The sequence below is a fragment of the Dryobates pubescens genome, chromosome 3, assembly GCF_014839835.1.
Source record: "Dryobates pubescens isolate bDryPub1 chromosome 3, bDryPub1.pri, whole genome shotgun sequence".
NCBI classification, from domain to species: domain Eukaryota; kingdom Metazoa; phylum Chordata; class Aves; order Piciformes; family Picidae; genus Dryobates; species Dryobates pubescens.
The window spans coordinates 21,580,039-21,600,880 of record NC_071614.1 but is presented as its reverse complement, the minus strand read 5'-3'; the positions used below and the strand labels follow the sequence as shown (position 1 = coordinate 21,600,880).

At 42.3% G+C, this 20,842-nt stretch overlaps 1 protein-coding gene across 1 annotated transcript in view; it reads right to left on the bottom strand.

The window, feature by feature from the left end:
• INTS9 (integrator complex subunit 9) overlaps positions 1–20,842 on the bottom strand; it is a 77,869-nt gene that overhangs the window by 26,071 nt on the left and 30,956 nt on the right. Inside the window, exons 9-11 of the mRNA XM_009907735.2 lie at positions 18,748–18,859; positions 11,291–11,471; positions 7,084–7,144 (exon numbers count right to left, since the gene is read on the bottom strand). Of these exons, the coding sequence (XP_009906037.1) occupies positions 7,084–7,144; positions 11,291–11,471; positions 18,748–18,859 (354 nt within the window). The remainder of the gene's footprint in view (positions 1–7,083; positions 7,145–11,290; positions 11,472–18,747; positions 18,860–20,842) is intronic.

Sequence of the window (20,842 nt, the reverse complement as noted above, 5' to 3'; positions counted from 1 at the left end):
GGCTACAACCACCCTTCAGGTAGTTGTAGAGAGCAGTAAGGTCTCCCCTGAGCCTCCTCTTCTCCAGGCTAAACAATCCCAGCTCCTTCAGCCTCTCTTTGTAGGGCTTGTGCTCGAGATCTCTCCCCAGCCTTGTTGCCCTTCTCTGGACACGTTCAAGTGTCTCAATGTCCTTCTTAAACTGAGGAGCCCAGAACTGACACAGTACTCAACGTGTGGCCTAACCAATGCTGAGTACAGGGGCAGAATAACTTCCCCCCTCCTGCTGGCCACACCATTCCTGATGCAAGGAATGCATGTTTATACAGCATTCAAATCTCTTCTAAGATGTGAGAGCAGCACTCTGTGTGCAAAAGCATCTTCAACAGCCTCTTTCACTGCATACAAATGTTCGCTGTTTGTGAACATAAAAGCTGTATACTCTTCAAAGCATTATGGAAGTTTCAAATCCTTTCTGATTACTTAGCAGTGAGACACAGGGTCTCTAATCCAGTTTTCAGGACCTTGAGCTTTGTACCATTCTTTTTGTTTTATTTTCAGCAACAAAACATCTAGCATAACACTGGGATGCGCTGATTCAAACTGGGATGCTAATTCAGGAGGGAAAAGGGACACACATTGAATCCTCAGCACCATGTCCTGAGGTGTGGTGGATTTTTTTCTCTTCTCTTTTTATCTTGGAAGATATTTTCTGGTAAGTCTACTGAAGCTTCATACCTTAGCTCACAGACTCTGATTCTCACAGCTGAACAGCTTTCAGGGGTGAAAGACTGCAACAACAAGTTTAGAGGCACTTTTCTCACTGGTAGATTGGTAAATGTGGTAGATTTTAGCATCAAGAACAAAGTCTTTCCTAATTGTGCAGTCAAAAATATATGGAGCTGAACTTGCAATGCAGTTCCAACAAAATTTCACGACTATTATAAGGACTAAATTTGTAACAGTTTGTACAAGTCTCATATACCTGCAGATGAGATGGGTCGCATAAGCACAACAGTTATTCCTGTGTCATGTTCAGATCTCCAACCTGCACCAAGCCTGGGCCAAAAACAAGCCTGGCATTTAGCCAACCAGTATTTCCACAATAGGACTGATTTCTGGAAACTAGAAGCAACACAGAGCATCTTATTGACTGAAAGCTTAGGAGATAGAGGATGGTAAAGCACTGAACTGAGACAGAGGAGAATGAGAGAGAGGGTTTTTTAAATCCCAAATGCTTATGCTTCCCTTTAAAGCAGTAGACTTGATTTACAGGGTCAGTAACTGCTGCTATAAACAGGATAAATCTCCAGAACTTTTGTGTACCTTTTACTGAAGTGAGCCAAAATACACCTCTATTTGCTGTGTGTGTGTGTGTGTGTGTGTGTGTGTGTGTGTGTGTGTGTGTTCTACATCCAGGACTTTGAGCAGATGTGGTTCTTATCAGTGAATTAGTGATGCATTTATTACTGCACCTTCCTTCATAAGAACAACACTAACAGGAGTCTAATTCTATATATTGCTGTAAGATAAAACACAATACTACACAATCACCTATTTCTAGGTATTTATTGCTTTGAATGTGTGACACAGGGACCAGTATATGGAGGAGGGCATCAAAGATGAAGAAGACAAATGCTGCTATTTAAGACCACAGAATCAATATTGCTCCACCCTGGCTATTTCTTGAGTCATTTTTGGTAGCCATTCCTCTTAGATGCTGCTAACAGAATTCTTAATAAGAGGACAGTAAATCTAAGTTCTTCCTCTGTTAGCAAATACTGATCAATATAAATTATCTCTCAGATTTTTCCATGGCAGACATTTAGAGAAGTCTGGGCTCACTTACCTTACAGCCTCAAATTGTCTATATAAAGAGCAAGCAAAAAGGAAAGGGAGTGAAAGCTTCTCATTTTACCTTGTTATAACAATTCAGCTATTCATTTATAAAGTCTCTACCTCCACAGAAGGGAGGGTGCAGAATCCATGGTTCTCTATTGAAATGGTTGGGGAAATGGTTAATTCTTCAGCTGTGGTTCTGTTAGGAAGGACATTTCCATATGGTCAAGGAATTCGGTGAAACACAAGTTGGTTCTGGAATTTCCCAATAACTAAGCAAATTACTTATTTAAGCTCTGCAGCATTTAACCTAGGCATTGCGGAGCTTCAATCTAGGCCTCTTTAAACAGCTGATCCTAGAATACAACTGATACAGTGCCTTGGAAGTGAAAGCCACCAACTCCCTCAGCCAGCCTGCTGTATTCACAAACATTTGGAGCTCCAGTTTTTAACTTTGCAGAAGCTTCCAGTGTTATGTCACTGGCAGCTTTTCCTCTCGTTCCCATCACAGTAAGTGCTGGTGAAAAATTGAATCACCACTTCTGCTTAAGTTTTTGGAACACAGCCATTCACAGAATGAACCATCCCTTTCCTGATTGTTTCTACACTCCACTTCCCCAGTTTTCCTGGCTGGAATGTAGAGCAGTCCATCTCCAGATCTTAACTCCCTCTAACAGAGTCACAGCAACTCTTACCTCAGCGATCACAGAGAAATGCCTTTCAAAAGAAGCTCTTTTAGCTTGTGCACAGCTAAAGATAAGACTTCAAAAGCTTGTGCAAGAATCTGCATATTAACTTTAGTTGGAACTTATGTCCTAATCCATTCCTACAAGCCTGAAGCACTTTAGCCCACATTTCTTACTTAGAGAAAAAGTATATACTCTCTTCACTGGGAATGGATGTCAGGAAACAAACTGCCACCCTAAAAAACTGTACAGAGTGATTGTGTGGGAGGAGATATGATGAACACCTACTACTACGGTAAAGCAGAAGTAACAAGGAGGGAGTATATTTGGGTTCTCTGCAGAGTTTAACAGTGTGGGTTTATTCAGCACAGCAGAACAAGGCACAAGTTCAAAATAGGTAACATAAATCACAAACATGGAAAATTTCCATGTAAAGAGAATTTTAAAAGCTTGAAACAACTTAGTACAGAGGGAAGAATAAGCCAAAGTAAAGTTCATAACTATAGAGAAGATGGAGATACTTTTATTTATCCTCTTTTAACAAGGGATATAATGAAGTGAAATATAAAGTACAAGCACAAATGATTACAGGAAACAAACACTCTTCTATACAATGCATCAGGCATCCCTGGAACTCATTGCTGCAAGAGATAACATCAACAACTTGGGGGAATTTTTCCCTTCTTTGTTTTTAGATCTTGATGTTTCTACAGTTGAGAGCAATATTGAATTTCAGGACCAGGCAGCGTGCTGGGCTGGATTTGTTCTGCAGATAATTAGGAGCTTATTTCCTGGCCTGTCCCTCTCTGATGTAGCATGCCAGGCTTGATTTTAATGCTTGCTAAGAACTAGGAGGCATGTTTGAGTAATTCCCTATTTTGTTCTAACAACTGAGCAGCTAAGCTCACCTTTTCATGATGGGTAATTTCTGTACAGGTTACACTGCACAAGCCTACTGTTACTTTGACAAAAGTAAAGCAATTCTCCACAAGCAACCTATCCAATAGAAATAATCATTCAGTGTCATTCAGTGTATCCAATAGAGATAATCATTCAGTGTAATGCTTGTTAAAAACACCCTTAAGTGCTAGTAAGCAGAGCTCATGATTGTGAGGCTGTGGAATCACCTATGTAGAGAGTGTCTACCTAAGACAAAAAGGCTTGAACTTAGTAACTGGAAGCCTTGAGTAGAAGTCTTTGCTCTCCCTTAGACTGATGGTATGGCCATGGACAGGTTGCTCAGGCTAAGTCTGCATTAAGACCATTTTTTTTTTGGTGGAATCACACCAAAATGTCCTAGGGGCTGTGGATACTCTTTGCAAAGGCACAACAGAGCCAGGGAATAAAGAACACATTTACTAGAGATTGTACTGTAGAGATTATATAGATGTTTCACATTATATGAGTTACATATATGGTGCCAGCTGCAAGATTTTCCCTCTCTTCTGTTCACACTGTTCTAACTCTGTATTTCATAGAAGAAAAAGAAATCTAGTTCCTCTCTGATGCCTGAGAAATGGTATGACAGTGTTAAACCATAACCAGCTGTAGGTACCACTGAAACTGGAATGCAGCCCAAGGTAGATGAGAATTACAGGAGTAAAAGGATAAAACCACAGAACTGTTTATGGTTGAAACAGGCCTTTAAGATCATCTAGTCCACAGTAGCTGGAAATGACAGTGTCTCAGAAGACAGCATCAAGGAATGAAAGAACATTCTGAGCACTGGGTATCTGACATGGGCATCTCAAGGCTGTGTTGGTGAGCATGGGTGTCTTACATGTCAGTCATCTGTATCAATCTTAACATGCTTTGATTGTTTAAAACCAGACTGAACCAAGCCATGCATCTTTTAGAACAACAAGGAGCAACCCGATCTGGCTTTCTCAAGTGTGTCTAAACTTCAGTGATTTATGATCTTAGCAAAAGACTAAATGAAACAGTAGCCTCAGCCTTTACTTGCCTGGGTGTTACTTTGTTTTGGTTTTGCTATTAAGCCAGGCTTTTGAAAGAGTGTTGCAATATGCCTAGGGCGTCAGGAATCAGCAAGGAAGAGAGACATTCAGTCCATCATGGGGTGAGGGTAGTGCAGGTTACTGGGCTTCCCGGTGTTTACATAGCAGTTCTAAATGAACACCCACACCCACACTCTTGGCTGTGTTACACAGCTTGCTGTGAAATGTGTAGTGGCAGCTCAGTGCTGAAATGCCCAAAGGTTACAGCCATTTCATAGCCTGGGAGCCATCAGGATGTGCATACACAGCGCACTGTGTCATTTAGCACATTTAAGGCAATCCTTAGGCAAAAATGTAAGAAGCCTAAAAACAGTTTCCTAGAAATTATATCCTTGGGTCTAGATAAAGCTGTTTGTCCATCTCATGATAAAAAGTCCCTAGATTTATGTGTCATAACCTGTATGAGTTGGCCTTGTCAACCAAAGTCTGTTCCTGTGCTACTCCCTCTGTGCATTTTGTTGTAAGGCCACTGATCTGTTCTCCGCTGCTGTGAGGTCTTTTGCTACATAATTTCCTTGATCTGCACACAAAGCACAGAAGAATATCTCAACAGTTAAAAAACAATTTGGCAAAATCTCATTATCAACAAGCCTCTGGGGATTATAAAATGTCCTAAAAATTAAGAGGACACAATTATTGCTCTACAAACACAAAGATCCATCATATAAGATGGGTTAATTAATCCAGTCTTTGACAGCTGCTTGTTTGGCTTCTCATTTTAAGAAGGGCTTTCATTTAAAACTGCCAGCTCTGGAGCATGCTGTGAACTAAAATTTCAAAGCAATGCCTTTGGTAGAATATGGGTTGTCAGTGAAACCAATGACACTGTGGATCAACAAGGACACTCCAGATATCAGGGATGAAGGGGAAGTCAATTGTATGGCTACAGGGTCTTGCACTCAGAGATCACACTTTTGGACTGATTTACCAGCATGAGTGAATTTTTTGGTTACAAAAAATATGGTGAATAGGTGTCTTGCCCTGCAGCCTACATTGTTCTTGGTAACAGATTATACACAATTCAAGCATCTGGAAACAGTGAGGGTATCTGGTCAGATACTTCTTCCAGCAATGCATTTGAAGTACCTATAGATGGGTAATGAAAAATTCCAGAACAAGTCTCTGAATGAGATATCTCAGAGTTAAACCCAAACTTCAGTACCCAAAAAAGCATTTAATCTCTGGACTCTTAAGCCTGCAATGGCCCCTCTATACATCTCATCAAATGGTTCTTGCCACAAGAACTAAAAAAGCCAGCTTTCTGAGACTGCATGGTTCACTGTCTCATAGGAAGAGTATTTAGCCAAAACTATTTCTCAGTCCCAATTCTTCCTTTCCCAATCTGCCTCTCATTTACTTCAGTGGGAAAGCTACCTGTTTGCAGTGGAGAAGGTATGAGATTTCCTTTCTTTGAATAGTTTGAGTTGGAAGGGACATAAAGATCACCTTGTTCCAGTCCCCCTGCCATGGGCAGAGCCACCTCCTGTTAGACCAAGTTGCTCAAGGCCCCATCCAACTGGGCTTTGAACACTTCCAGGCCTCCACAACTTCTCTGGGCAACCTGTTCCAGTGCCTCACCACCCTCACAGTAAAGATTTTCTTCCTAATATCTAACACAAATCTAACTTTGCAGCCATTACCCCTTGTCCTATCACTACATGCCTTTGCAAAAGGTCCCACTCCAGCTATCCTTCTCCAGGCCAAACCACCCCAATTCTGTCAGCCTGTGATCAAAGAAGAGACACTCCAGCCCCCTGATAATCTTCATGGCCTTCCTCTAACAGGTCCATGTCCCTCTTGTGTTGGGTGCTCCAGAGACTTTCTTGACTAACTCTGTATGTAACTCTGAAGAAATGAGATAACTTAATGGCTGGCTGAAACTTGCCTTCAAATTACTATTTTGTCACAGGGAAGATCCCCTTAACATATGCTGCAGGGATATCTCCCTCCCAAAGACAGGCACCTTGTTCCTCTTTGCTTCACTAAGATGCTAACTCAAGTAGTTTCTTTTAAAATTGCCAACACTCAGTGCTGCAAACTTTAACTTTCTCATATCAAAGCTCACTTTCAAGAAACCACTTCTTTTGCAGTAGACAACATGGTGCTTGCTTCATCTAGCGAAGTAGCAGTTGGGATGAATAAGCTGTCTCTGATAAACTCTTAGTTTTATAGACTTTCAAATAAACTGCTTGGGCAAAGGGAATATTTGTGGTTGCAATCTGATAAGAGCAAACACTCAGCCATGTGTATGCCAGATAGCCCTCTGCAGGGGAAGAAGTTAAACAGGCAAGCATATGTAAGCTACATGTTGAAATAAACAGCGATTTTTGAGTTGAGAGAACACCATTATTCATTCCTCCTCCACAACCCTAAACAAATCACAGAAAGCAAAGGAAAACAAGCCACTTGTGTGAATAATAACACAAAATTATGAACTAGCTGTAGAAGAGTTTACCAGAAAAAGACACAAAACAAACCCAAAACCAAACAGCAACATGGGACTGTGATCTAGAAACCTACTTACTCTGTGATCTTAGCAAACAGCAAGACCATGGGTTACTTACCTCAGCATGGGGAAAAGGAGGTTCTGGAAGATAAACCTTTGTTTGCTTGTTATGACATAACCTTTCAAAGAAAAAGAAAACAAGCTAGGTTAGAGAGATGTAGAACATCTTGCAGTATCTGCTGCCATCTACTGTTACACTCTCTCTGGAAAAAAGCCATTTCATAGCTGTGCCATCAGGTGCAAAATCCCCAATTTGTTTTAATTCCAGTTTCTCTGCTTAGAGGACCACTACCTGCAGAACACACAACTCAGTCACAGTGAGACCACTTACAGAAAGCACAAGAGAACTGGAAGTGATTTTGTACACAATATGTAACAAAACTTTGCTGTTGAAGACATTTGCAACTCATCATCCACAGCATTTTGTTGTCCAGACCTTTTGTAATCAGACCTCAGCAGTTTTTGCAAAGCCAAATCACTTGCCAGCAGAAAAATACCAATTGCCTCATCCTACTTCTCAGCAATGACTTGGTCCTTTTATTTGTTACAGTCTAACTCCCCTGTGCATTTTGTCATTGCAGCTACAATGTTGGTAAAGTACATCTCACCGTGACATAATGCTCACAGTCACCTTTGGTTTACATCAACTGTTTTGTTTTGAAAACATAAATCCTGAAAGCTGTTGATTAGCTCTAGCTGGTCTCCCTGATTCATCCTATCACAGGAGTTAAAAACAAAAAAGAAAGATACTTGTCAGAGGTCTGTGTGACCCTACAGTCACCTGCAGTGACACTCTCCTGGTAGCTTTTCCTGGGAAATAACACCTGTCTCATACTTTCTTCACTTTATTAAAAAGCAATTAAGACTGGGTATTATTAAATTTGATAAACTCTAAGAGAGACTAAGAGCAGGAAATTTCTTTTAATAACTCCATGCACTAGTACAGGTTAGGAATTGAATTGCTGGAAAGTTCTCTGAAGATGGACCTGGGAGGGCTGGTGGACAACAGGATCACTATAAGCCAGCAATGTGCCCCTGTGGACAGAAAGGCAAATCAGCTACTGGGGTGCATTGAGAAGAGTGTGGCCAGCTGGGTCAAAGGAGGTTTTCTTTCCCTTTTTACTCTACAGTAGTCAGCCACATCTGGAGTATTGTGTCCAGTTCTGGGTTCCCCAGTTCAAGAGAGACAGGGAACTACTGGAGAGAGTACAGTAGAGGCTGTGACGGTGTTGAGGGGACTGGAGCATCTCTTGGACTGGCTCAGAGAAAGGCTGAGAGTTCTGGGGCTGTTTAGCCTGGAGAAGACTTGAGAGGGAATCTTATCAATGTTTATCAAGCAGGTGGTAAGAGGCAGGGGTGGACTCTTTTGTGGTGCCCAGTGACAGGACAATGTGTAGTGGGCACAAATTGGAACAGAGGAGGCTTCATCTGAAAATGAGGAACAATTTCTGTCCTCTGAGGCTGCCAGAGCACTGGAACAGGATGCCCAGAGAGGTTGTGGAGTCTCCTTCTCTGGAGAGATTCCAAACCCACCTGGACGTTGTGATCCTGGGTAACCTTCTGTGGGTGACCCTGCTTTAGCAGGAAGCTGGACTGGATGATCTCCAGAGGTCCCTCTCAATGTCCACTATTCTGTGATACTGTGATCCTGTGATTTATCTGACTAAAGAAGAACTGGAAGGCTGGAATACCTGAATTTCAATCCCAATTTTGACCCCAAACTTGCATTGCACAGCAGTTTAACCTCTTCCTCCGTTTGCACAGAAGTAAAATGTATTTGGAGATTAGCTGATGTTGGGTTTGACTTTTCAATATAAGCCACTAGAGCAACACAGAATTAAAGAAATGGTGTCTGAACATTTGGGTGTCTGAATTGTGCCAGGCAGATACAGCAGATAAAATGACCCAACTGTCACACATAACATTTCTACTCCTTTGATACAGTATTATTGTTAGCAGCCATCACTTTGGCTGCTACTGAAATGAAATCACCATGTAAATACAAACCAAAGAATCCTTTAACCATAAACTCTAAGAGTCAACACACCCTGGTGAGTACACACAATTCTGGCCAGGACATTAAGGACTGGTTTTCCTGCTTTTGCTGAAAGTAACATGGTTCAAATTCACCAAATTTCAATCCTCTTTACAATTCTCCTAAGGGATCAATTCACATAAAATTTCCAGGACCTCTCTTTTTTTTCCTGAACTCCAGACTGAGGGGAGGGAGGGAAGGAAGGAAGGAAAAGCTACCTTGCTTTATTTAATAATCTAGAACATGTCTCCCATGTTAGGAGAGTTAGGAACAGTTACAACTGGTGGAGTTCTCCTTTGCATGTCTCAGAATTACAGAACAGTTGAGGCTGAAAGGGACTTCTTGATATCACCTACTCCAACCCTCTACTGTGCCCAGCTGGCTTTTGATGTCTCCACAACTTCTCTACCTAACCTGTTCCAGTGTTTGATCACCCTCACAGTAAAAAAAAGTGGGTTTTTTTGTTTCAGACAAAATTTCATGTGGTTTAATTTCAGCCTCCTGTTCAGTCACTGGACCCTGCTGAGAAGAGTCTGTCTCGCTCATTCTCATTTCTTCCATTCAAGTGTTTCTACATATTGGCAAGACTCCTTCAAGCCTTTTGCTCTCCAGGCTGAAGAGTCCCTGGTCTCCAAGGCTCTCATCTTTGTGGTCCTGTGCTGGTCTCACTGCATTAAGCCCATATTATTCTTGTACTGAGAAGCCCAGAAGGAGATACAACACTCTCCACATAGCCACACCAGTGCTGAGCAGAGAAGGATCACCTTTCCAATGACCTGCTGGCAGTGCTCTGCATAATGCAGCCTAGGATACTGTTAGTCTTTTCCTGCCACGAAAACATGTTGCTGGCTCAGCAAAATAAAGCCTGAACAATCTATTTTGCTTATAGAAGGACAATGTGGTGTAGTTTTGGGGGCACTGGATAAGATGTGCAAACAAGCATAGATAAGAAGCACTCAAGTTAGGGAATAGAATAGAATAGAATAGAATAGAATAGAATAGAATAGAATAGAATTAACCAGGTTGGAAAAGATCTCAGAGATCATCAAGTCCAACCTATCGTCCAACACCATCTAATCAGCTAAACCATGGCACTAAGTGCCTCATCCAGTCTCTTCTTAAACACCTCCAGTTATGGTGACTGACTCCACCACCTCCCTGGGCAGTACATTCCAATGGCAAATCACTCAGTGAAGAATTTCTTCCTAATGTCCAGCCTAAACCTCCCCTGGTGCAACTTGAGACTGTGTCCTCTTGTTCTGTTGGTGGTTGCCTGGGAGAAGAGACCAAACCCCACCTGGCTACAACCTCTCTTCAGGTAGTTGCAGAGAGCAATAAGGTCTTCCCTGGGCCTCCTCCTCTCCAGGCTAAGCAACCCAAACTCTCTCAGCCTCTCCCCACAGGGCCCACACTCCAAACCCCTCCCCAGCTTTGTTGCCCTTCTCTGGACATGTTCCAGCAAGTCAACATCTTTCCTAAACTGAGGTGCCCAGAACTGGACAGAGTCACCAGTGCAAGTATCAAAAAGGACCAATCACACAACTATTTTGGTTGGAAGAGACCTTTTAAGATCAAGTCCAGCTGCTAATCCAGCACTGCCAGGTCTCCACTAAACCATGTCTCTCAGCACCACATTTACTCTCTTAAAGCCTTCAGTGGTGGTGACTCCACCTCTTCTCTAGGCAGCCTGTTCCAGGGCTTTACAACCCTTTTGTGGAAAATATTTTCCCTCATGTCCAACCTCTATCTCCCCTGGTACAACTTGAAGCTATTTCCTCATGTCCTATTGCTTGCTACCTGGGAGAAGAGACTGACCCTAACCTTGCTACAACCTTGTTTCAGAGAGTGAGGTCTCCCATCAGCCTCCTTTTCTCTAGACTAAACAACCCCAGTTCCCTCAGTTGTTCCTCACAAGACTTGTGCTCTACAATTTTCATCAGATTTGAACATACTCCAGTACCTCAGTCTACTTCTAAAGAGGCCTCAATACTGAATTCAAGTTGTGGCCTCACAAATGCTGAGTTGAGAGATACAGATTATCTGACTTCCTATGTTCTATAGGAAATTATGCTTACATAATTACAGGAAATCTACTTATACACTCTCTTGTGACTCAAGAAACATGCTCACAATTCTAATCAAGTATGTACTAGAATATGTCAAGTAGCAATAACCTGCATGTATCTATCTACCATAGGTGAGAGTAGGAACTGAGGCTGATGACACCTACCATTCAGCAAATATCTGGGAGAACTCAAGGGAGCTGTTGGCAACAGGTGAGATGAAATAAAAAGGGACATTGGAGAGCCCAGCAGAGTCGATATATTGATACAGGCACTCCAGCAGATCATAGATCACTCCAGAGGGATAACAGGGAACCAGCACATTTCCTCCATTCCGGACAGTCATAGCTAAGGGAGAGAGAAAGTAAAAATCCATTAACAAGGTTCATACTTAACAGTTTTAATAGAATTTCTTTAATCCAAATTTTACACTTAATAAATGAGGGCTGAAGTACCTCTTCTGGCTGAGAGAGTTGGTGTTGATCAGCCTGAAGAAGAAAAGGCTCTGAGAAGGCCTAATAGCAGCCTTCCAGTATTTGAAGGGGTCCTGCAGGATGGCCATAGAGAGGCTTTTTGCAAAGGCATGCAGGGATACAATGAATGGTAATGGCTTCAAACGGGAAGCAGCTAGATTTAGATTAGACATTAAGAAGTTCTTCCCCATGAGAGTGGTGAGACACTGTAACAAGTTGCCCAGAGAAGCAGTGGAGGCTCCAAGCCAAGAAATGCTCAAAGCACAGTCAGAAGAGGCCTTAAGTAACCTGGTCTGGTGAGAGGCGTCCCTGCCTGTGGCAGAGGAGTTATAACTAGATGATCTTTAAAGTCCCTTTGAGCCCAAACCACATGGTTCTATGATTCTACATAATACACAGAAAGAAGCTATTGCGTGAATTAGCAGAACACATTCTGCATACAAACGGAGAGGAACCCTTCTGATCATTAAGTATTTGTATTGACTGCCTTCTTCAGGCTCAGTGGAGCATTAGCTGAGGGGCACGCAAGCACCTGAGCACATGCAAAACTCCTGACACCAGAGGGCGATCTTGCACCGGCACAGGAGGATAAACGAGTGATGCAAGCCACCTTGCCATCAAAATCAACCCTGCTCCATCTATCAGCTGTCCACCAGAGGGGAAGGGCAACATTTCACGGGGCTGGCTCAAAGCACTACACATGGTAAACTGTTCTGTACTCAGTTTTTGGTGCTCGAGGTGAATGGCTGAAGATGTGGTTGCTTCAAACAGCCCTCAAAGCTAGAAGGGGGTAGAGGAGTGTTTCTCCTAAAAATCTCTAAATATTTCTGTCCTTTCCATATAACAAGAACTATTTAAAACCTCAATGAACTGTAGACAGCAGTGGACTAGAGAAAAATGAGGAAAAGAAAATCAGATTTACTCTGTAATTGAGACAGATCCAAGTACAACAGTAAAGGCAAGCACAGAGCACGCATTTTGGTCTGAGATTTTGGCAGAACAAATCACAAAAATGCTGCTCCTTATGGGAAAGTGGAAATACTTTGTCCAGCTCACTGAGTGATTGCTGCCTCACTAGGATTTCATCTGTGGTCTGGTGTAAAACCATCTACTGATGTTAATTGCAGTGCAGCAGCGGTAACATTATGCATCAAGGCATTACACAAAAAGCTGTGAAAGAGCCTGAAAACACATATTACATCCTGCCATAATCGCTTCCTTGACTTCAATTTATTGACAAGCTTCAATGGAGTATGGATTTAGCATATTAAGGGTCTTTGCCTCCACCTACATGCACAAGGAAGATTTTCTGGCTGAATGTTTCAAGGTTTTATCGAGTTTAAGGAAATGCACAGCCCTTGTAGTAGGATTTTTCACCTTGAAGAACATTTTCCTGCAGGAAGAAGAGCTTTCACCTGGTTAAAGAATTTGTCCAGGCCATGAAAAATGTGAGTTTCATTCCTAAGCCTTAGAGTTTGAATTCACAGATCTCCTTTCTCCACAGTCATTGGTTCACTATGGGAATCTCAAGCCTCTTCTGTTCAAAAGACCCAGAAATTCCGGATTCCTGGGGCCACAGAGAACATAATGGAAGGTAAGGTCTTGGAGCAGACATTGGCTTGAGTTTCTGTTCCCAGGAAAACTAAAGAGCTGGTTACCAACAACTAACACAAAATCGCAGTCCAGGCAGTGGAGCACTCTTCTAGCCAGCTACCCTACCCACAAGGCCAAGGATATAGGGTTGCTGCCCCTTTGAATCTCTTAGTGGCACAGTAACCAGCCTGTGACTACTTCTAGTCCCCAGGACAGCAAAGGAGAGGAACATGGCTATCCCACCTCTGACAAGGCTCTGCATGACAAATGTTTGGCATACAATACTCAGTTCCTTGGTGCATATTTATTTGTATGTGCTGTGGTCAGCACAGCTGGGCTCTACTTCTTGAGAGTGCTCCTAAGTGGTTCCATAAAGGGACAAGAATTACCTCCCAGCTTCTGCAGAACAGGGATGAAAACCTTTAGAAGCATATTGCTTTCCAAACAAGCAGCAGGTCCAATCTGTCTCTCTTCACCACTACAGCAACTTTCCACAGTTGTCAGTAAGAGGACACATATATTTGAAAGCCATTTAAAGCCCAATTTATCTCTGTGGCTGATGGATGCACTCTCTTGATAAGTTGTATAATAATGTTGGCATTTCAAATTTAGTCCCCTTCAGCAGTTGTTCAATTTACAACTCGCAATGAGATACTTGCTTTTCCAACAGCTGCCACCACAAGGTCAAGTTGGCACCTAAAAGGCAAGCTGTGCTTTTTTGTGCTTTATATAAACACAGGGACACACACACACACACACAAAATATCACAAACTGTCCCTACAGACAGTCTGGCAATTTTGCTGATGATGCCCAAGGCAATGTAAAAATACAATTCCTTTTCTCAAGCTGCAGAGTGCTGGTGCTGCACTGCTGAGCACAGGGAAAAGGAGTTCAGGCTAAACTGAAAGGAACTTGGAGAGGTGACAGAGCATGATTCCAGTGCTGCACACACAATGTGGGGAGGAAATCATGCATGTGACTTGGTAATAATGGGAACTGGCACCTACAACTCTACATGCTGGGATGAAAACAGAGATTGTGGTGAAATCTTCACACTTCCATCGCTGAGCTTCACCACACTCACTCACAAACAGACCTTTACCTCACGATACACATTTTTGCTACATTTCCAGTGTCTGCTTTTGAGATTTTACCCAGTGTATTCTCAGCTTCTTGTGAAATACCCTGAACAGTTTGAAAATGGGAAAAATATACTAAAACTACTGTGTGTGGCTTGCCTACTCTATTGCTTTCCCCAGTAACAAATTGCGTTTTGGACTTCTTTTTATGCACTTAACAGGAAACTGATTCCCTGATTTCTTCTCCTGATGTTGTGGGAAGTGTGTCAACAATGCTGGTGTTCTGTAAGAGACAGCCCCAGCATGACATTATTCACATAATAATTTAATTTCTTCAGGTTTCTGTGTGTTTTGGCACTGAAATCCCAGATTCTTACAATGGCATCATTTTAAGCATGTATCTTCCTTTGGACTTTTAAGAATTTTCTAATTTCTCTGAGTTGGTCTCGTTCAGAATAGAAGTTGGCTTGAAGATCACCAGCAAAGCCCTCGAAACAGTTTAGAATGTTTCTGGAAACCAGAACAATTTGCACAGACAAACACCCACCTGTACCTATGCATCTAACACATTCGTTTATGCACATTCATCTTTTGCTCAGCCCAAGCTACATCTCTTAAGACTTTAATTTTTAAATGCATTTTGATTCATCTCAATCTTGTTTACTCAGCATACAGCTGTTGCAGTTCAAGACATGTGTGATCACCAAGCTTCTTGATAGAGCACATTTTACAGTAGAGCTGGCAGTAGGGCAACATGTACCATGCTTTGGTCTCTCCAGTACAAAGTCTCACCTCCAATACTGTGCTCAGTGGCCTCAGGTTGTGCCAGTTGAGATTTAGGTTGGACACTAAGAAAAAATTCATCCCCTAAAGGGTTGTGAAGCCCTGGAACAGAGTAATGTGGTGGGTTGCAAATTCCCTCCCCAACATTAAATTTGCCAGATCAGCTCAGCTGGAAGCAAGTGAAAGCTGTATTTACAAGCAAAACTAGAATCTACAATGGAATGCAATGAATATGTACAAAATATACAGTATTTATGATATTTAAAGTTATTTACAATTAATAAACAGCACAAGGATCCCCCTGGCCAAAGACCAGGGGAAGCTAATAGCTTCTCCCTCCCTGTCCCCTCTTACCTCCCTCTACATAAAAAGGACAAAAGAAAGGAGCAGAGAAATGTTAGACTTAGCCAAACCAAGGCAGCCGAGGTCAAGCAGAAGCCAGTTAGTATCTCTCCCAGAGTGAAGAAGTGAGAGAAGAGAAATTGTTTACATTACTAGCTTAAGTTTCTTATCTCTCCAATGGATTGCTTAGAACTACCATTATTTTCCTTTTTACACCCAATAGTGATTTATTTACATTTTACTAGTTTCTGCTGAAGATCTGTGAAAAACTACCACAGATGCTGAGGGATGACTTGGCAGTACTGGGTTAATTGACTGGACTCAACGATCCCAAAAAGTCTCTTCCAGCCAAAACAATTCTGTGATTCTATGATTCTGTTTCAGCTCAGACTTCAATTCCTTGGTGGTTTAAGGCAAGATAATTGTCTATGATCATGCTACCATCTGTCAGGGGGACAGTAACCTCCATAAAGGTCCAGGAGGAACAGAGAAGGGAAGCACAGCTGGATCTAGCACAACAAGGTCACCAAAGCTTATCTGTGACAGCTCATAGGGTAATAAAATTAACAACACTTAAGAACAATGAAAGCATGGACTGCAAGACACACACACACAGACAGGCGCGCACATATCACGTAGGAAAGGAAGTCACAGGTGTTAAGAACTAACAGAGCTTCAGGCAGCAGCTGAACAAATTCCTGGAAGAGACATCCACTGAACATTGCGAACTAGACAAAAGCCATATCTGATTTGGGAAATTCCTGAAATAAAAATACTTGAAGGCTATGAGATTATAAGGGGAAAGTATTATATAGTCTAGTCCTGTTCTTCTGCTCTCCTCTAGACATCTGCTGGAGCCAGTATGTTGGCAGAGAGGATCTTTGCTATAATCCAAGTCTATAACTCTTATAAAATGCCAAAACACATTCTACTAATAGGTGATACTACAAGGAATCATCCTGACATTGTATTTTCATAAAATACAAACAAAACTCATAATTTTACCTTTCACATCTGTGGTGGTGAGAGAAGGTCTCCCCCCCCAGAAACCACGACTAACTCAGTCAGAGAAGCAACAATGGAAGGGCTACATTTTACAAGCAGGATGACATGCAATGAATATATACACAATCTACAGTATTTACAATATATACAGAAATATACAGCAAAGAACTGTAACACAGAAAACCTGCCCTCCTCCAGCGAGGAGGGTCCCCCCAAAACTCCTTTCTCTCCCTTCCTCCCTTTTCTCCCAAAAAGGGTGAGAGAGAGAAAAGTAATTATTAAGGAGGAAATTCTGTTAGCTAAAAGCATGTGCTAAGGAAAGAAAAACAAAATTAGTTTCTTATCTCGTTAGTTGCAGGTCAGCAGCCAAGCTCAGAGAGAGAAAACAGCAGCTGTTCAGACAGACTGAAACAGACAGAACTGACTTGAACACAAACTGAACTAAAACTAAAATTTAAAGTTGCATTCTACCAATCTACCAATGAAATTCATTTAGAATATCTTTGTTTTCCTTTTGACACCAAAACATTCAGCCAGAGTGTTCCAGTAACTGTCCCTTTCTTAAAGGCGCAGCCTAAAACTGTCACAACATCCCACAACAGCACCTATGGTTCCTGTTTGAACTGAAACTTATCCTAGACAGGGATATCTGGTTTTGATGTAGAGACAGTAGTTGATGGAGGAATCTACCACATCCTTTTTATTATTTGCCTTCCACTGTCTCATACTGGCAGTGTGAGACAGTACATAGATATTCATCAGCTGTGAATGCGCATGACTTTAAAATGAGAAAAAAATCCAAAAGTATAACGGGCTTTTTTCTTCTCCAAGGCTACATTCACATGGAATCATAGATTTATTTTGGTTGGAAGAGACCTTTAAGATCATCCAGTCCAACCATTAATCCAGCACTGCCAGGTCACCACTAAACCATGTCTCAGCACTGCACTTACACTGCTTTTAAATGCCTCCACCATTTCCCTGGGCAGCCTGTCCCAGAGCTTGACAACCCTTTTGGAGAACCTAATTTCCAACCTAAACCTCTTCTGGTGCAAGTTGAAGCACCTGGGAAAAGAAACTGATCCCCACCACGCACCAACCTTCTTTCAAGTAGCTGTAGAGAGAGAGAAAAGTAAAACCAAGAACTATCTGCTCTTCAGAACAAGAGGACACAGTCTCAAGCTGCACCAGGGGAAGTTTAGGCTTGAGGTGAGGAGAAAGTTCTTCTCTGAGAGAGCTGTTAGCCATTGGAATAGGCTGCCTAGGGAGGTGGTGGAGTCACCATCCCTGGAGGTGTTCAAGAGGGGACTGGACGTGGCACTTGGTGCCATGGTTTAGTCATGAGGTCTGTGGTGACAGGTTGGACTTGATGATCTTTGAGGTCTCTTCCAACCTTGGTGACTCTGTGATTCAGTTCTGTTCTTGCACTTGTTCCGCAACCTTGAGTGAGCCGCCTGAATCCACAATGGAGGCCAGAATACTTGCTTACATCAAGCATTCCATGAGTTAGATTTCCAGTGTCTTTTGATAACCTTTGTAACAATCTTCCTATCAAGAACTTCATGGTCTCATTTTAAAAAAGTAGTTAGTTTAAACTAAAGAGAAGATGTCTGATGAAAGAACTGGCAAGATACAGCAGGACAGACATGAGAAAGTTGTTTGATGAATGAAGGGTGAGTACACAGAGGAACTGAGGTGGGGGAAGGGGGAGAAAAGGAGAGAACAGGACTGGATGTGATATTCCAAAGTGGCTGGAAAATGCTGCCATTCACACTGATATCACAGCTTTGCAATTATCAGCTTTTCCAGCTGTGAAAGCATCTGATTAGGTTTTATATTTCTGGGGTCTATAAATATATCTTGATTTTTGTTTTTTTTTAACGGATTGTGCTGTTTGCTTTTGATATATTTAAAAATCAGGTGTAAGAAGGGAAGCAGATGTGCTTGTTTTCAAAACTGAAAGTCATAAAAAAAGCATGTAAAGATTTTACACTGGCTGATACGCAGGAAGGAAATGGTAATATTTCAGCTGGGAACAATATCCAAACCCCAGGCAACACGTAGTCTGTTGGCAGCTAAGCGATGTACTTAGCAAACCAAGAGCAGCAGATGATTAAATCTCATTATATCTGTTCCATTCCAAAACATTTTAGGTACAACTTGTGTCTCTCCAAGCACTTACTGTATTAATGACATCAGGAGCACATCGTAAAATCTAAACAGCTAGTTTTATGCCAGAAGCTATAGCTGGACAACTTACTCAATTCCAGGAATCTCAAAAGTTATTTCCCACCCAAAGCAATGAATAAGATGATAAAATAGGCATAAGATTTCTTTCAGTGACCTACCCAAGTTGCTGCAGAACTCTCCTACCATGCCGTCTGGGTTAGCGGTAGGGATTTGTGTAAGACCTGTCAGGATGAGAACATCACTGTTTTTCAGAGAAGCCTGGTCCATGGGCTGAAACAGAGCACAGGGACATAAAATGAGTAAAACAAGAGACTTAACACAAGTTTCTCTGTTCTGCACCAAGAAGACTGCAAAAGCAAGAAGGAGAACACATGGAACACTTGAAATTTAACATTCCTCCATCTGTGGAACCTAACTGGAGCCAATAAAAACACCTACAACTGTTTACCTGCATACTATAGCCCAGAACAAACACTGGAACTGTAAGCAGATCCATCTCAAAGTGGTCTCCTTGGACTAATAATTTCATGGCCTCAGGAGCTGATCATAAAAGGGCAGCAATCTGGTGAGGATGTAGCAGTATACTCAGGAAGAGTTTGACATTTGCATTCCTATCTCTGGCTGCGCTAGTTTCCAACTCAGCTGCACTCTGCAAATCAAAGCTATCAGCTTTGAATTGCAGGGCTCACTGTCTACAGAAGCAGTACCATCCACCATTTTCCTTAACCATTCAGTGGATTTTCCTTGGAAGAGGTGAGATTTGGGACACTCTTTTTTTAGCAGGACCTGTTGTGAAACCACAAGTGGTGATGTTTTTAAACTAAAAGAGAGGAGATTCAGACTAGTTAGAAGGAAGAATGTTTTTACACTGAGGGTGGTGAGACACTGCCCTTGTTGCCCAGTGAGGTGGTAGATGCCCCATCCCTGGAAACATTCCAAGTCAGGTTGGATAGGGCTCTGAGCAACCTGCTGTAGTTGCAGATGCCACTGCCCACTGCAGGAGGGTTGGACAAGAAGACCTTTAAAGGTCTCTTCCAACCCCAAACAATCCCATGATTCTATTATTTCTATGAATCTTGATAAATTTTGCTTACTTACCTAAGACACAATCATTTACACATCTTAGTGAGGTTTTTATGTAGTTATAATAATATCAAGCCAAACAGACAAATATTCACTTAAAAGCCAATAGCTGAAAATAGGTGAAAAATCATGTTCAATTGCACATAAAACTCCCATACCAAAAAGCACTGCTCCCAATGCAAGACTACAGATAAAATACTAGAAAAAACAACAACTAGTTGCAGGGCCAATGTTCCTTAGTGAATCAGATTAGCACTCTGCCCTCCTCCAACACCTTTCTTTGAAGACTGTGCTAGAGGCTAACCTGTGTCAAAGTGAAACAGATGTCTTCACAGGGCTATGACTTCTGATCACCTGGGTCTACGGTCTGTGCTGTACCGATGCCCTCAGTTAGAGGTACAATCCTAAATGATGCAGTTAAAAGTGCTGGGGGCAGCTATCAAAGGCATCTACCCATGCCATGTCTGCTCCTGGGAGTCAGAAGCACAGAATTGCAGAATGTTAGGGGTTGGAAGGGACCCTGAAAAATCATTGAGTCCAACCGCCCTGCCAGAGCAGGATCACCTAGAGTAGGTCATACAGGAACACATCCAGGCACGTTTTGAATGCCTCCAGAGAAGGAGCCTCCACAACCTCTATAGACAGCTTGTTCCAGTGTTTTGTCACCCTCACAGTGAAAAAGATTTTCCTTATGCTCACATGGAACCTTCTATCCTTCTGCACTCCAGCTTACACCCATTGCCTCTTGTCCTACCACTGGGCATCTCTGAGAAGAGCCTGGCTCTGTCCTACAAGCCTTATGAGGAGAGGCTAAGGGAGCTGGGGTTGTTTAGCCTGGAGAAGAGAAGGCTCAGAGACCTTATAGCTGTCTACAACTACCTGAAGGGAGGTTGTAGCCAGGTGGGGGTTGGTCTCTTCGCCCAGGCAACCAGCACCAGAACAAGAGGACACAGTCTCAAGCTGTGCCAGGGGAGGTTTAGGCTGGATCACCTCCCTGGAGGCATTCAAGAGGGGATTGGATGTGGCACTTGAAGCCATGGCTTAGTCATGAGGTGTGGGTAACAGGTTGGACTTGATCTCTGAGATCTTTTCCAACCTTACTGATTCTATGATTCCTGACATTGCCCTTCACATATTTATAAACATGAATGAGGTCACCCCTCAAGTCTC